General features: G+C 41.1%; 1 protein-coding gene across 1 annotated transcript in view; it reads left to right on the forward strand.

Moving 5' to 3' along the window:
* The window catches only part of DRP2 (dystrophin related protein 2), a 1,191,281-nt gene that overhangs the window by 955,649 nt on the left and 217,018 nt on the right, over window positions 1–18,614 (forward strand). Inside the window, exon 8 of the mRNA XM_086964637.1 lies at window positions 2,350–2,428. Coding sequence (XP_086820763.1) covers window positions 2,350–2,428 — 79 coding nt within the window. The remainder of the gene's footprint in view (window positions 1–2,349; window positions 2,429–18,614) is intronic.

The following is an 18,614-nucleotide window of genomic DNA, read 5'->3' on the forward strand; positions in this document are numbered from 1 at the left end:
AAAACGAGTTCCTGTTGATAATTTCATTCTCTTAATGAGAAATCTATTTTTAAGTAATTTAAAGCAGCAGCTAATTCATTGTCATAGTGCATTGTCTGGAAATGTTTCCAACAGCACACTTTTATTCATAAATGATAGGCATGCATGCATCTATCATAGTCGCATCTGAAGCAGGGACCCAGGACCGGACCACATAATTTACTCTAGGTCATCGTAAAAAGTATTTAGCAGTTGGAAACCTTGTGAGTTTCAGAATCGCAAGCTTTGCAACTGCAAAATACATTACTATGTAAGGCACTGAGGGGCATATTACCAACAAGTAGCGATATTGATCGCTAAAAAGGCTTAGCGACAATCTTTTTATCGCTGAGCATCGCCAGAATTTATCGCTGAGATAACGTGCTATTAGCAACGTTTATCTCCAAAACGATACAATTTCCAGCGATAGCGGCGAAATGCGTGAATATCGCCGAGAATACAGCGATATTCACGCATTAGCGACGAAATGCTCTTAGCCATGTTATCCATCTCCCATTGGATAACACGGCTAAGAACTGGTCTGGGTAGGTGTTAATATTTGGAGATATTCGCGCTTAGTGCGAATATTTCCATCGCTAGGCCTGCCTTGCTAATAGGCGATAGCGATGTTAGCGACAGTTTTCAGCCGCTAACAGTTTGGGTACGCCCACTTTGCATGTTATTAGCGATAAATATCGCTAACATGCAAAGCGGGCCCCAAACCGCTCGCTATCACCTAAAAGCTGTCGCTAACTGCTGTTAGCGACAGCTTGCTCATAGGGCGATAGAATAATCGCCGCTTAGCGGCCGAAAACGGCCGCTGAAGCAGCGAAAATTCCCTATCGCCACCCTTGATAATATGCCCCTATGTGTTTTATCGACTATTTCAAACATAAAAACTTTCACTGTGATTTTCTTTTCTTTTTAAATCAATGATATTTGTTAATGATATCATGACTCACCTGGGACATCTGAAAGGATGTGCTTCGAAACAGACCTTAATCCTGCATCAACTGGTTTCGGCATGCCCCACTGATGATGATAGGGTTAGACAGCCTGGTTTCCATCTCTCAGCTATGAAATAAATTGAAGACGTTTGGGAAAAGTAACATTTGAAGCACCTAATTTTGTGAATCAGCAATCATTCCTTTCCTGATTCCATTATTGGTGTCACTCATTTGCAAATTGCCTTTTCCTGTAAACTTATTATTTGCATTGGTTTACTACTTTTCCCGTTCATTTGACTTTCTGTTAAAAAGTATGACATTTGGGCAATGTGAACTGTGCAAGCACATACCATAAAATCTTCGTTTTGCAGTTTCTAGATGTATACTTTTGTGAATTTGGTTCATTCTGCTCTGCTGCAAGTTGCCCTTTCGCAGACACATATTTGGTTTGTATCTCTTACTATTGAAGTCAGCTCATAGGTACTGCATCACTTGTCAATTGTTATTGTTCACCTTCCAACAATCCTACTCTTACAGCATAGGTGATGTCTTACAGCCCGATTCATGACCCTAAATTGCGCTCGCAAGGGGCCGGATTCTGAGAATCCGGCCCTTTGCGAGAGCGATTTTTGCATTTGGGATTCAGCATCCCAAATGTAAAAATCGCTAATTGCGATCTCGCAATTTTGCGAGGAATGACATTTAAGGAATCTCTATTTGAGATTCCTTAAATGCTATTCAACATCCTATTTAAATTTGCGAAATCGCAATTTCTAGGCGCAATTTACTGCGAGGTCAGACCTCGCGGTAAATTGCGAAAACTCAGAAAAATGCATTTAAAAGCATTTTTCTGAGTTGCATGTTACACACACACATGTCCTTTGGACATGTGTGTGTGCAACACCTGTGTGAAATGTCATTTGAGGGGTGCTACAGGGTGTCCTGTGGACACCCCTGGCACCCTTCAAATCGCAATCTTATTTGCGATTAGCTAATTGCTAATCGCAAATAAGGAATATTCCCCATTCTTTCCTATGGGCCTTTTGGCCCATAGGAATGAATGGCGAGTTATTCCTTATTTGCGATTAGCAATTAGCTAATCGCAAATAAGGAATTGTAAGGAATCGCATTTTTTTTGCATATTCCTACATGATTACCGTTTTGCGAGTCCTTAATAGCGATTCGCTATGAATCGCTATTAGGGCCTCGCAAAACGGGAGCATGATGAATCAGGCGGTTAGTTTATATGTATCACGTGTAAGCATTGTGTCTTACACAGGTGGGCAGAAACATTGGTGGAGTTTCTGAACTTACATTGAATTGTAGATGCATATGACATTCAATATGCAAAACCTGAAACTAAGCTTTCTTTCTCCCTGAGCAGGCCTCCATCAATGAGCGCTTGAAGCAGTTGCAGGATGCCCATCGGGATTTCGGACCTGGCTCCCAGCACTTCCTCTCCAGTAAGTGAGTAAAGCTTTTAAACCACTCAGTCTGGTTAGGAACCAGCTTGTGCCATGAACAGGATGAACAACAGATTCCACATGCCACTTCCAACAGTACAAAAAATTCACTGTCTGCTTCTTTTTCACATTTTCCCAAATCAGGCTGTCCTGGTGGGTAGAGCCAAGATGGATACCTTGACATTTGTTCATGAACTACAATTCACCAAAACGCCATGGGTAGCAGAAGTGACCCCACACACTATTTTTGAAATTAAAGGCATCACATGAAGTAGCATCATATGGCCTTTGACCCTGAATCACAAAAAATGAGATCTCAAGATCTTTATCCAGATGAAATCACATTAATGGACTTCCCTGAACTCTACTGTTTACCTCAAAGAGAAAATGTACAGCTAAATCACAGGGAGATGCACAAAGAAAGAGATAAAAAAAACACTCACTAGTACCAATAATTCGTAGGGGCCAGTGGCGGCTGGTGGCTTTTGAGAGTGGTAAGGCGTACAAGTCATCTTTGAGTAAGCAAAGCGAGTGACCAATGACCTAAGGGGGTTCCAGGCTAAAAGACACTGTCTCCACGTTCAGCATACAGGCAAATGCATGCCAATAGGCTTTGCATTAGCGTTATCTCACATTTACTTTGCATTAGTGTAATCTGAGGGTGCATGAAGGCAAATTGTAATCACTAGAAGAAACAACTCTACTATATGATTGATAATTTAGCCAGTTACTATTTCCAGAGAGTACTGTCTTTTCACTTGTAAATTAATTGCATGCGAGTTCTTGCTACTCACAGTATGCTATTCATTGGAAGAGAGACAATACAGGATTGTTTGAGGTATAGTTATAAGGTCTATGAGTGACTGACTGGCTCTGTTACAAAAAGTATATTTATCAACAGAAAACGAATTAGTTAATAGATTCTTGGCAATAGTGCTTCACACTATCTAAAATAGAAAAGGGCATGGACTTGGCATTATTCAGGCAGGAAAAGGTATGCAGAGGTGCTTTACAGGCTAATAGCAAGGTCATATTTAAAATGTTTCTTTTCATTTTACAGTTCTGCTGCACTGCCGATATTATTTTATATTGTCTCTTTTTGTTTATAAGATAAGGGCTTTTTATGCATGATGTTAGACTGTAGTTGTGTACCACTGGACATCCTGATTAGTGATAGGGACTGTCAAATGAAGTGACTGTGTGAGTTTTATTTTGAAGCAATAGTGTTGTACACTTCAGGGGAGCAGTTGACCCACATGTAATACACATTTAATACACCAAAAGCCTGTGTGATTATAAAAAGCAGTGTGTTTCAAATCTTAAATACATGGAATAATGCCAGCTGTAACCAAAATAACTATTACTACTTGTTTATGATTTAAAATGTACATGACTGATTGAAATGTAGACAGGCTGTGTCCTTACCTTTGAATTGAAATAAGCATCTTATCTGGCTTCGTTTCTTTTAACATTGTGCACATTTTTTTATTGCTCATTATTATTTCTTCGTATTGCTCGCTCAAGGCCATAAGATGCCTAATTCTAAACCTCTGATACTCACTTTTTATCATTTGCTGCAGCTCACACACCCATCTCAGTTATTTCTAGCTGAAAAAATAACATGGGCTATATGCATGTTCGGTTTTGCAGGCGCCTTACTTGTCTGCCATGTATGTCACCGTAAAGTAGCTTTAAAAAGAAGCCAAGCTAAGTCTGCACCAATCTCGGGGACAAACAGCACAGGCACAGCTCTGCTGTCAGCACGGATGTCTTCACTTTGCATCTTCGCACAAGCTGGAAGAAGGAAGATAATTGTAAAACCTTCCCGCCCCGTGCAGGCTAGCCGCTCTACTGTACATTTAGAGGTTGCTTTATGCCAATGCCAACGTAGCTCTTATGATATTTATCATATTAAATACAATGAGAGCTGCACCGGGATTGGACAAGCAAGGTAACACAGCGCCCCAGTGAAGATGCAGAGGGCTTCGCTCTCTAGCCCACCCCCTGGCCTCAACTCAGAGTGGATTTGTACTGTGAAGCCTGAAGTGCGCATGTCAGGCTGGCCGTGTCCTTACACGGCACTGAAGCTCTCCATGGCAACATCTAAACCCTCTCCCTTCGTGATGCCATTTAACAATGTGGGTAAACGCAGCACAGCCCTGCCGCGGTATGAGTATTTATATGCTCTAAAGCTTACTATATATTCCATATGAACTATGTTGATGGTGTGATTTACTCCTATTTATAGTTCTTTCGTTTTTACATCACCGCTTGCACAGTACTATCACACTGGCAAAGCACTGAAATGATGATTCTGTGGAAAAACATATATTTTTTTAAATGTGCACATTTTAATTTGTTTACTATTATTTTATATTGTAAAGAGTACACATACCAGAATGGCTTTGGGCCTGGTCTGAGTACCTCCCAAAATAATAGGCACCTCTTCAATGTGCAGGACCAGGTCTCATCCCGTTTCCCACATACAGTGTGCCTGATCCTGGACCTCGACCAGGCATGCAACACGCTGACATGAGAATACCTGTTCCGAATGCTGACCCTCATGGGGGTAGGCGATCGTCTCCTTTGGTACAAGAAATTGCTTTATATACAATGCCACTTTCACTTGGAGTCTTATTTCACCAGCCTTTCTGGTGGGCACGGGGAATAGACTGGCTTGCCCTTTGTCTGCCCTCCTTTTTGCAATACGATGGAGCCACTCGCTGTTCGCCTCCGTTGGGAGGGGCAAACATGGGGCATCCCCTGGCTGTCGGCCTGCACGTGGTGCCCCTATACACAGATAACCTGCTGCACTAACTCTACGGCAAACTTGGACCTCTACTCCCTTGCTACTATATTAAACAAGTTCACGGTGATGACGGGCCTCCACTTTAACTGGGTCAAGTCCAGTGTTTACCTGTGATGTCCTGGGGTCCCCCGAGAGGTGTCCCTGGCGGGGCCACCCTCAGCTTTCGAGGCGGCATGATTCGATACCTAGTTCCCGCTTGCAATAACGGGGAGAATTGCCCTATCAAAGATTGTTATCCTTTCTCAACTTCTATATTATTTTATAAATCTCCCCCCCGGAACCATCCACCCCTTTTTCTGAGATCTGGACATCATTGAGAAAGATATTATGGGGAGATTGGTGCCACTGCATTGCATTGGCGAAACGGCCAACGGGCAAAGGCGGACTGGGTGCTGCTACCTATGAGGCTTATTATCTGGCGTCTCAATTACAGGGGTGTCTCGCTGGCTAGTGGGTCTCACACCCTCATGACAGCTGCAGCCCAGTGCCTTCTGATCCCATAACACCCTACCCCCATCCCCCTAGACCCTACACACAACAATAGCTCGACGCTGCATGGTCAGAGTTCACGTCCTTATGTGTCATATACCACCATACGCCCCTGTGCTCCAGCTACAGGGCCTTTGATGCCCCCCCCACCCAGGACATACCCTGCGCTGGACCTACGTCATTGGTGAGAGCATTCCCTGGACATGGTGGGAGACCTCTTCACTGAGGGGTGACTACTCACCTTCGACCAATTCTTAGTTGACAACATATACTCCCAGGCCAGTCCTCGTGTAAGAGCATCTCCATAACTCTTTCTGAGCTTGCTGGTCTATAGTGGACGATGAGCCCCTGACTCACACGGTCCTCCAGGCGCCGCTCCCGATGGGTACCAAAAGGCATGTCATCACCTGGCTCTACAGGGCACTCACTCCAGTCCCTGCACTCCAAGTGTGAGATTGATATTAGGAGGGTGCTAATCGACAAAGAGTGAGAACAGGCTTCTGATATCCCCCAATCAGTCTCACGGAATGCATGATTCAAAACATCCAATTTTCCATCCAGCACGGGGCCTTCTTAACACCTCATCAACTCAATCACAATTTCACCTTTGCCCACCTATGCTGTCCCCAGTGCCAATAGTCATCTGCCGACATACGCAATGCTCTGGTCCTGCCCATCTCTCTCCTGCTATTGGTCGTATATACACACGATCCTCAGCAACATCAATGAACTCCCAGACATGGACTCATGGGAGACTGGTGCTCTGGGCATCTTCAAATGCCAGAAACTGCATACAAGGCACACACCTTCTTCGCCAGCCTGGCCCTCTGTTTGGTAAAGAGGACACTGATGGTGCTCTGGATTGAGCATCAGCGCCACCAGCAGTGGCGTGGCACAGGGTGGTTTGTAAGTGTGTTAGAGCTGAAGGTGAGGCCCTCCAACATGAGAAAGCCTGTAGACTATGTAATATTCCCCTCCCTGACGCCTGGGAGACACAACTAACCAAATGTTACTTAGGCTGAAACTCCTCATCACTCAGACAACCCATTGCTTCTCTCAGTTGCACTGATCCTACCTCTAAGGTACCTGGCCCTCCTGCTTTCTCTTCCCCTCTGTTCCTCCTTAGCATAGTCTCATAGGTGCCCCCCCTGAAAACTGCCTGCCCAGATTTACAAAGAGTTCATGCAACACAGGGCAGCAAGTAATATTGCTGCACTGTATTGCATGAACATGAGAGAGCAGGACTGCGCCACATCTATTAAGAAGTGGTGCAGTTCTGTTCTCTCCCTGCGCTAGTGCACTTCTGGCAGACATTCTCCAGGGCAGGCAACCTTTCCCCATAGAGCAAGTTTGTTAGTGGTGTGGTATGCGTAGTTTTTGTGCAGGAAAGGCTCACTTCCTCCCAGAATGCAGCACACATACAAGGAGGAAAAAACAGGAAATATCTCTCCTTTTTATGCCCGCCCAGCACTGCACATGATTTTGGTGCAAATCCCTGTTTACAACTCTTTTTAGAAGGGATTTGTGTCAAAACCCATGGGTGGTTGTACGGGAATGCCCATGTACCATGTGCTGCATAACTTTTGGTTACAAACCACCACATATCATGTTTTGTGTTTGTTTTTTAAATACCAAGCAAACTCAAGTAGATGATGGATGGAGCACTGAATCTTTTCAGACACTCACCCCCAGTCACAGATCTGGGTTGAATCCATCATCATTCTTTAGCTCACTTCGCCACTTCAGTTCTGACTCAGCTATATGCAAATCAGCCTTGACCCTGTGCCTCATGGGAACAGTTCAGCCCCAAGTTCTTCCCTGAACCGGAAACCTGCATCCTGGGACCTGTTTCTGGGTTGCACCCTTCATCAGCCAGGCAAGATTGAATCCAGTGGCAAAGTGAGCAAGTACCCACGTCTGGGCATACCCTGCCAATTTAGGGCGCACAAAACAAAAACATGGACGGAGCGCTAAATACCAACTAGATTTTGTATCAGGTCTGCTTTAAAAAGTAACAACACCTGACAAAAATTCTTTGTAAATCTGAGCCTGATTTTCTTGACATGTAGACACTGATACACCTACTGGCTCACTAGTCAGATTAAAGGAATAGCGAAAACCATCATACAGGTAATAATGTAAACAGTTATATTAAATTAAATCTAAACATTACATTGCTGTAAGAAGAATGGGCGGATAGACGGTGATATGCAGCTCTTTCTATGCATGCAATGACATGACCACAATAAAGATGAATACAGGTTTGCCTAATTTTTTGTTGAATGCAAGTTACATCTGTGATATGGAGAGAAATGGCACAGGAAAGGCTTACAATTCTCCCTAAGCTTCTTCCAGGAAGAAGACGACTATGATACTTCCTTTGAGAAGGTAACCCTTTATTATCAAAATAGAATCCTTATTATTTTGTTGTTGATTTTCCCACTTAATGTGGACCTCCACGGAGTTCCGTAATCATAAATAAAATTGATTGATTGATTGAGAATGTGCCCCTTTAGATGAAAAGGTTTAGTCCCCATATCCCATGACAAGTATTTGTTTTTTGATTACTCCCAGGTGCAAGTTCCAGAAGCTACATTTCATTTGTCCATATGTGCTGAGTTGTAAGCAAGCAAGACACATGACACACAGTAATCTGGCAGTTACCTCTTGCTTGTTTACTAGCTGCAATGCATTTCAAAGGAAACACGTCTGCCTTTCCCTACCTCTGTACCCAAGCCCAGCTTTGGTGTTTCTGTCAGTGGCCATTATCGAAGCAGTTGCTTCTGCCTGACCCAGCTGTCCTTCTTCTGTAACATAGTGATGGCACCAATTTCCACAAAGGAAAAGATCCAATCTCCCCATGACTGCAATGGATCAGTAGTGCACCATTTATCTTACACCCTAATACTGTTCGGCTTGCCTGCTCTTTCCCCAGAGGCATCTATATAGAAGGATTTTCTTAGGCTAAAGTGATGAAATATCTTTGGAACTTTTTCAAAACCCTGTCGGACACACAAATCTGCATAGATTATGTGCTGTCCCTTAAATAATATAAGACCCATGTTGAGCAAAACGGCCTAAGTGGTAAGATATGTCTTTAATTTTCCAATTCAAATGTTAACAAGAACTTTAGATGTGTGTGTATATTGCACTCTACATACGTGACAACATAATTGGAGTTGCTATCTCTCAGCACAATGATTCTAATTTTATTAACCCTTTAATTGCTGCCGACGGCCAACGGTCGTCACGAGCACTACCTCCCCAGTGCTGCGCACGATCGTTGGCCGTCGGGTCAGCATTCGTTCTCCGAACGTTCAGCACTGGGCGCTGAACGTTCGACGCTGGGAACGGGTTAATCTCAGAAGGCTGAAATGTTAGGTTTCAAACATTACCCCTTCATGCTACATTCGCATCTTTATTTGACAGACACTGAACTTACAGAGCCAGCTTAAGACATTGAATGTTTTTTAGTATTTTAGAAGGAATTAAAACATTGGAATGTGGAGCACTCCATTGAAGACAATAGAGTGCTCCATGCTTCTAGGAGCCGGTAAAGGCCCGCAAAGCAACATTCCAATGTTTTCACAGAGGCCTTTTGGAGCCCGAGGGGATTTAATGCGTTCCGTGCTCGCGTCGGCCTACGGCCGATCCGAGCACCATCTTCTGAAGTGCTGCTCACGGCCATTGGTCAACGCTGCCCCGCCCACTCAGTAGGACGCCTGCGACATTTTGCCGCGGTAAATGGGTTAAACCCCCTCGTGCTCCGAAAGGTTTTTGTTTTATTTGTTAGAACATTCTGCCCTCTAGTGGCAAAATGTTCTAATAGCTTTATACCCCATGGTAGCTGGGATATACAGGCTACTAAAGATCTGCTCCCTTCGGCTCCGACATTTAACGCTGGAGCGGGCATTTAATAGCCGATATAGCCTGAACGGCGGGCTATAAGGCTAATATAGATACTGTAGAGCTCTGACATGGCTTAATAAGTGAAGCAGTTATTTATGAATCTACTCACTGTTTGTCAAATCAATATGCTTAGTAGATTTAATATATGTTTAAATATTGATTAATAATGAATCTGCATTTCATGATACCATTTTGGACAGGTCAGTATCTATTTAAAAGTCAAGCGCTTATTCAAAACAGAAGAAAGAATATTTGCGTCTGTTAGCTGTCAAACTCTTGGTAGGCTCTTTGGGTTCTGGTGGACAGGTGGATGGCGGGACTTCTGGGGCGAATGAGATTGGACCCATCGCAATGATACAGTCATCTGATTCAGCAAGCCCTTAGCGATGCTTGCTGTTTGTCCCATTTGAAACAATTATTTCCATTATGACCTATGAGGCCTTCTTCAGTATAGAGGGCCATCGAAGCAACATGTTCAGGAATATTTGGAGGTAGAAACTGCAAATCAAAGCATACACAAAATTGCAATTTCCCAGTTTTGTGGTTATAGAAAAATGATTGTGCTTTCCTTACTTCACATTTCATCACTAGTATTTTATGCAAATATTTTGCAATCAGCCCTGGAAAGCAGTTAGATTTGTTATTTTATCAGATCTAATCACTTATGTAAAACAGTTATTGCTGTTTTTCTTAGCGAAGTCGATAGAGATGCAAAATTCACTTTTCTTTTTTCAATTTTTTTGCATATGTTTAATTATCAATGCGAAATATGACACTGGACTAACATGATATTTTAATATAAATGTTCTATTAGCTCTAGGAATAGGATGATTTTTGTAGTCATTTTATGGTGTCTTAAATATTCTCTCTAGGAGATAAAATATTCACAATCTGGTTGGAAAGCTCAGCGTTCTATCTATTTTTATTTTCACATTTTGAATTCACTTTTTTTTTCAAATCGAGCCTATGAATTTTTACATATGTTTGATTATTTATGCAAATTATGTAACTAGACTAACATGTTATTTATAAATTAATTTCCATTAGCTCTACGAATTGGAGGATTTTTGTACAGATTTTACGGAGGCATAAATATTATCTCTAGGACATAAAATGTTAACATATGGTTGGAAACCTCAGTGTTCTATCTATTTTTATTTTCACATTTTTAAGTAAACTATTCTCCGCTACTTGTGTTAGTCTGTTTGTGCCCTTCCAAAATGATTCCAGCTTCGAGAATCAGGGAGAATATTGTATTTTTTTTTATTCCCTTATGTGGTACAAAGTGAATGCAAAGCTTGCTTTCAGGAGTCACAATAAATGACACTTCCTCCTCTCAGTCATACATTCATGGCGTCACACCCACCCTCGAGAAAGGAATTAAGCTTTTTCTATACACATTCAAAGACACAGTCATTCTGTTTTTCTTTATTTTTGCAGGATAGGTGACGTTTTCCGTGTTCCTGCTGATGTGGTCTCGGTCCCCCCTGTGATGCCCCTCTTACATTGTGGGATAGTTAGTCGCAGATATGCAGCATTGTCTGATCTTACAGTAACAAGGGTTCTTAGATGAGCTTGAAGAAGCTCCATCAACAGGGTTTAGGGACTCACCATATTAAAGGGGAACAGCGGAGTGAGATTCCACAGGCAAACATGGATATGGTGTCAGTCTTTCTGCAAAGTACACAGGCACCAGAGAAGCTGTGGATGTTTTGTTTTTCTTAAAAAAAGGTTATTAATTGGTATTTATAGAAATCGGAATACTGAAATACAAGAGTTATCCACTGCTGCAGATATCAGTATGGACCAATGTTGGTGCACAGGTGTCAATCACACTAGTGCGATGCAACAGGCACAGAGCTTGCTGCAACTGGACGTAGGTGGATGGCTGGCTGCACTGACACTTCTCCTCTGAAACATTTTAGAGGCTTCACAAGAGACATTAAAAAGGTTCACGTGGACATTCAGAAGGTAGGATTCGTGAGATGATTTAAAAGACACGTTCCACAGCTGAGCAGTAAAAGAAGGAAGACTCCAAGCTCAGCTGACAGTTACCCCCTTCTTCGCTGGGTTTAGGCTCCACCTCCCAGAGAGAGGAGTTGATAGGAGAGTTCCCAAATTGATAATATATTAATAATCATTCTCTTTCCTAAGTACTAGAGTGGGTAAATGTCATCAAGGGGGTTCCAGGGACTAAGGTACCCAGTACTTAGGCACTTTCACTTCCCAGATCAATATACGTTTTCCATCACACAGTTCATTGAAGAGTGTTATTCTTTGAAAGTGTATGGAGCCGCACAGGTTCCTGCCATTGATTTATGATTGAGTTCTATCCTCTGGTGTGGTGTGGGATGGGGAATCATTTCTTCAAGTAGTGCAGATGGACTGTTTCTAACCAGTTTGACAAAGAGAATTTCCATGTTAAGAAAATAGCAGGAGATGTGAGGCTGCATCACACAAAGTGTCCACTATTACTTTAAGACATATCTCTGCTATTTTTTTTGCTGATTAGTATTCTAAATGACCCATCAGTCAACAGGCTTAAACCCTTCCTAGCGGATCTTAATCAGACTCAATTTTACGGCAGTCCCACACATTACTTAGGTGCGACTTTGGACCTGATTATTGCCAAGTGTAATATCATCCAAATGGAATCTAGCATCCCTTGTAACTGGACAGATCATCACTGCGTCACTTTCCTCATCACAGAATCAGTAAAGACAAGATTGGCTCAAATAAAGAAACCCAAACAATGGAAAAGGAGCTGGCAGAGTATTATTTGGATGATCTGTCTTTCATCAGCAACAGCATCTTGTCACCACCTATGTATGACTGATGCTCATGACCTCAAAAACCACTACAGCAACTCCATGATGAACATTCTGGACTCCATAGTGCCCCTTTAGCTAAGGAGAATGTCCACCAAAGACTCCAAACCTTGGTTCATGGCAACTTAATGTAGAAAAACGTAAGCTTAGACTAGCTGAATAAGCATGGAGATCCTCACGGTAAAGACGCTACCAAACACTGGATGGCAGATGTAAGATCTTTAATAAGTAATTTCCAACGCACTTGTGAGGGGTGACACAGGGAGAGGCTGTGGCGCATCTTCTCCAGTCGGTCATCAGCTGTCGCCTGTCAACGTTCTAGAAAGCACAGCTGATGACATGACCAGATGGAACAATATGTACGGTATCCTGTATTGGACACATAGGGCACACATCACAACACTCACCGTCTCTCAAAAGACTTAAACTCCTGAGATCTCTGAGGTGCATCTACAACAAATGTATCAGAAACTCGAAGGTGAATTTCTTTAGAAGCCAATTAGATAAATCTAGAAATCAGCAGTTCAAACTACAATCCAATGCGCAACCTATCACTCCCTCCACAGGTTCTAATCCACAGACAAATTGCAATGAATGTGCCTCCTCTTTCATGGAAAAGACAAGAAATATCAAAAATGACCTGCGGTTAGCTCCAGTGTACCATCTTCTCGCGCCTAACTGCAGCAGCATCCTACCCCAGAAGGCTGAAACACCAGTTCTCTCAGCTCACTCCTTCAAAAACAATGCTACGTGGAGCTCATTCAAAACGTTTGAGGAAAGCACCATTTTAAAAGTCCAAACGGCACTAAAAACTTCAAACATATTTAGCAACCCTCTTTCAACTAATGTCTTTAGTGAGATCAAAATATCCCCCTCTGGACTAAAATAGTTAATGGCTCAGTACTCCAAAGATTGATTCCTGATTGCCTTAAAGCTGGCCAGGTCTATCCCATTAAAAAAATTCCAACAGTGGACCTCTTAGACCTAATGAATTTCCACCCAATCACTACGATTCTGACACTAGCAAAGCTTTTTGAGAAATGTGTACATTTACAATTGTGCAACCACATTGATCATTTAACCCCTTTGCTGCATGGGTTAATCTCCCGCTGTGCTGGGGGGAGGGGAGCGGGCACAGCGCCCCCCATGCTCATGACGAGCTGAGCTCGTCATGAGCTACGGCGCTCCTGTGCTCATGACAAGCTCATCTCGTCACAGGTGTATTGCCTCCCGTGGAACACTTAGCACAGCGGGGGAATTTTCCCCGCACCTGAGCGTTCCTTGGGCCATGTCGAGCTGAGCTCGTCATGAGCACCGGAGCGCCGTGGCTCATGACGAGCTCAGCTCGTCATGAGCATCCAAGAGGTTAAGTCTCTTAGACCAATTCCAATCTGGTGTCCGCCATGGATCTATGACAGAATATCGACAGACAAAATATCGACCTACAGAAACATCGAGGCTGGAATATCGAAGGGAAGTATATCGACATCCTATCTACAACATGGTAAGTACAAAAATATCGAAACAAAAATATCGATGTTAAAAATATCGTAATAAAAAATATCGTTTTATATCTGTTAAAATATAATGTGTAAAAAAAAGTAAATAATACTTATAAATAAAATAAACATTGTTAAAAATATTTAGTAATGTTTAAAATTAATAAATAATAGATATATAATAATAGAACATTAATTAAACACATATGTAAAATATATATTATATATTTACTTAATAATACATTTTAATAATTACTATAATTACTTATAAATTATTTAAAAATATTATAAATTGCAAATAGATCTCCACAAATAAAATAATTACATAAAAAGGTAAACAATTATTTTTAATACATTAAATAAATTAAATATACTTTCAATATTTTTAAAATTAATAACATAATAAATTATCTAAATTCATTCTAAATAATAAATAAAACTACTATTTAAAGTCCAAAAAATTCTACAGTATTAAAAACATTGGATAGAGTAAAATGTAAAATTACTATTCCCACTCCAGAAAAAGCAAAATTAGGGAACACATTGTATAGCATAGAGACAAAAATTACTATTACCACTCCAGAGAGTGAAACAGTAAAGAAAACATTGGATAGTGTAGGAGTAAAAATTAATATTCCAACTCCAGAGAGTGAAACAGTAGGGAAAGCGCTGGATAGCGTAGGGATAAAAATTACTATTCAAACTCCAGAGAGTGAAACAGTAGGGAAAGCGCTGGATCGCGTAGGAGTAAAAACTACTATTCCCACTCCAGAGAGTGCAACAGTAGGGAAAGTGTTGGATAGCGTAGGGGTAAAAATTACTATTCCAACTCCAGTGAGTGCAACAGTAGGGAAGGCGTTGGATAGCGTAGGGGTAAAAATTACTATTCAAACTTCAGAGAGTGAAACAGTAGGGAAAACGTTGGATAGCGTAGGGGTAAAAATTACTATTCAAACTCCAGAGAGTGCAACAGTAGGGAAAGCGTTGGATAGCGTAGGGGTAAAAAGTACTATTCCCACTCCAGAGACTGCAACAGTAGGGAAAGCGTTGGATAGCGTAGGGTTAAAAATTACTATTACAACTCCAGAGAGTGCAACAGTAGGGAAAGCATTGGATAGCGTAAGGGTAAAAATTACTATTCCAACTCCAGGGAGTCAAACAGTAGGGAAAGCGTTGGATAGCGCAGGGGCAAAAAATACTATTCCCACTCCAGAGAGTGCAACAGTAGGGAAAGCGTTGGATAGCGTAGGGGTAAATATGACTATTCCAACTCCAGAGAGTGAAACAGTAGGGAAAGCGCTGGATAGCGTAGGGGTAAAAATTACAATTCCCACACCAGAGAGTGCAACAGTAGGGAAAGTGTTGTATAGCGTAGGAGTAAAAATTACTATTCCAACTCCAGAGAGTGAAACAGTAGGGAAAGCGCTGGATAGCGTAGGGGTAAAAATTACAATTCCCACACCAGAGAGTGCAACAGTAGGGAAAGCGTTGGATAGCGTAGCAGTAAAAATTACTATTCCAACTCCAGAGAGTGAAACAGTAGGGAAAGCGCTGGAAAGCGTAGGGGTAAAAATTACAATTCCCACTCTAGAGAAGGCAACAGTAGGGAAAGCGTTGGATAGCGTAGGGGTAAAAATGACTATTCCAACTCCAGAGAGTGAAACAGTAGGGAAAGCGCTCGGTAGCGCAGGGGTAAAAAAAACTATTCCCACTCCAGAGAGTGCAACAGGAGGGAAAGCGTTGGATAGCGTAGGGGTAAAAATGACTATTCCAACTCCAGAGAGTGAAACAGTAGGAAAAGCGCTGGATAGCGTAGGGGTAAAAATTACAATTCCCACACCAGAGAGTGCAACAGTAGGGAAAGTGTTGTATAGCGTAGGAGTAAAAATTACTATTCCAACTCCAGAGAGTGAAACAGTAGGGAAAGCGCTGGATAGCGTAGGGGTAAAAATTACAATTCCCACACCAGAGAGTGCAACAGTAGGGAAAGCGTTGGATAGCGTAGCAGTAAAAATTACTATTCCAACTCCAGAGAGTGAAACAGTAGGGAAAGCGCTGGAAAGCGTAGGGGTAAAAATTACAATTCCCACTCTAGAGAAGGCAACAGTAGGGAAAGCGTTGGATAGCGTAGGGGTAAAAATGACTATTCCAACTCCAGAGAGTGAAACAGTAGGGAAAGTGCTCGGTAGCGCAGGGGTAAAAAAACTATTCCCACTCCAGAGAGTGCAACAGGAGGGAAAGCGTTGGATAGCGTAGGGGTAAAAATGACTATTCCAACTCCAGAGAGTGAAACAGTAGGGAAAGCGCTGGATAGCGTAGGGGTAAAAATTACAATTCCCACACCAGAGAGTGCAACAGTAGGGAAAGCGTTGGATAGCGTAGGAGTAAAAATTGCTATTCATACTCCAGAGAGTGAAACAGTAGGGAAAGCGCTGGAAAGCGTAGGGGTAAAAATTACAATTCCCACACCAGAGAGTGCAACAGTAGGGAAAGCAATGGATAACATAGGGGTAAAAATTACTATTCCAACTCCAGAGAGTGAAACAGTAGGGAAAGCGTTGGATAGCGTAGGGGTAAAAATTACTATTCTCACTCCAGAGAGTGCAACAGTAGGGAAAGCGTTGGATAGCGTAGGGTTAAAAATGATTATTCCAACTCCAAAGAGTGAAACAGTAGGGAAAGCGTTGGATAGCATAGGGGTAAAAATTACTATTCCAACTCCAGAGAGTGCAACAGTAGGGTAAGCGTTGGATACCATACAAATTAAATAAAACATACTTAGAAATAATTTTTATATTTAAATTTATTAATGTTTTAATATTTTAAATAACTAAACATCATTTAAAAATACCCTTAATATTAAAGAAAAAAGTAGATTTGAATAAATAATTAACAATAAATTAACAATAAATATCAATTAATAAATAATAGTTACCAAATAATAAATATTAAGCAATAAAATAATGTAAAAACAAAACAAATATTATTAATAATTAATTACCAATTAAAAAACATTAAACAATAATATTATTTGTATGCCAAAAAATACTTTTTATAACACATTAATTACAAATTATTTACAAATAATTTCCTATAAAAAATAATTTAATTACCAATTAAATAAATTAATTACCAATTACAAAAATTAATTACACATCAAATACATTAATTAACAATTACAAACATTAACTACCAATTACAAACATTAACTACCAATTACAAACATTAATTACCAATTGAATAAGTTAATGACCAATTACTAATATTAATTACCAATTAAAACAATTAATTACCAATTAAAATTATTAATTGCCAATTAATAATTAATTAAAAATACATAAATTATCAATACCAATAAATAAAAATAATTCATTACTTAATTACAATTAAAATACTTCCCACCCAATTCCCCTATAAACCCACTACCCGCTACAGAAGTTAAACGCAAAATTTTACTAAAATTAATTTATAATTCCTAAAAAGTAATAACTAATTTAATATAATTAAATTACTTCCCACCCTATTCCCCTATAAACCCACAACCCGCTCCGGTACTAAAACATAAAATTGACTTAAAAATAACATTATAAATATATGAAAATAGTTCACATACAACTTATAACAAGTAAAATACTTAACAAAAAACATATAACACATACATATTAAATACATACTAAAATACATAACAATAGTACAAATATCGATATTAGTAACATCTAAATTACTAACATCGATATATTTGATATCGATATTACTGACTTCGATATTACTTACATCGATATAAAAAAAATCAATATTACTTACCTTAGGGTCGATATTCTGTCCCACGATATTCTTGACATCGATATTCTTTACCTTCGATATTTCTAACTCGATATTTTTGTAGGTCGATATTTACAACTCAATATTTTGACTGTGTACCGTCCGCCATAGCCACAGCATTGAATCGTCGCTCACACACATAGTTGATGATGTGTTAAGAATGTTGGATCGGAACGTGTTCTGCCTTCTTTTACCTCCTTAACTTATTGTCCGACTTCGATACTGTCAAACATGACTGCCTTCTAGACCTTCCCAAACATAGGATAGGACTATCGGGCTTCGTTCTTAACTGGTTTGCCTCTTTTATCCACAGTAGAACTCTAGGAATCAAGGTTAATATATCCATCTCCAACCCTACACAGGTCACTTTAGGGGTCCCTCAGGGGCCTTCAATCTCATGCACTCTCTTTAACATATTCATGGAACCTCTAACCGAACTGTTGAACTTATCTGATATAACATGTACTCTGATTATACCCACCTGTACTTAAAAATATCTTGCCTCGAAAATATTAGGGGGCCCATTAGGATGTCGGGTGTATCGCCACCGCCATGCGGGCGGTGGCAATCCGCCCAACATCCTTGCCCGCCTGCCACCCATTTCCCCTGCCATATTACTATGGCGGGGGGACCGCGGCAGACGGAAACACCGTCCGCCGCTTTTCCGCCCCGGTCGGCTTTCGGCCGGGGTGGAAAAGGGTTTATATGTTGGCGGTGTCTATCAAACACCGCCAGCCATATTAGGATGGGCTTTGGGAGATGCTTTTCCGTGGCAGCAATGCCGCCACGGAAAGGCAGGCGGTCTTTACTTTGGGGGCCCCCTGCGGGCC

The sequence above is a fragment of the Lissotriton vulgaris genome, chromosome 4_1 (assembly GCF_964263255.1).
Source record: "Lissotriton vulgaris chromosome 4_1, aLisVul1.2, whole genome shotgun sequence".
Classification (NCBI taxonomy): Eukaryota; Metazoa; Chordata; class Amphibia; order Caudata; family Salamandridae; genus Lissotriton; species Lissotriton vulgaris.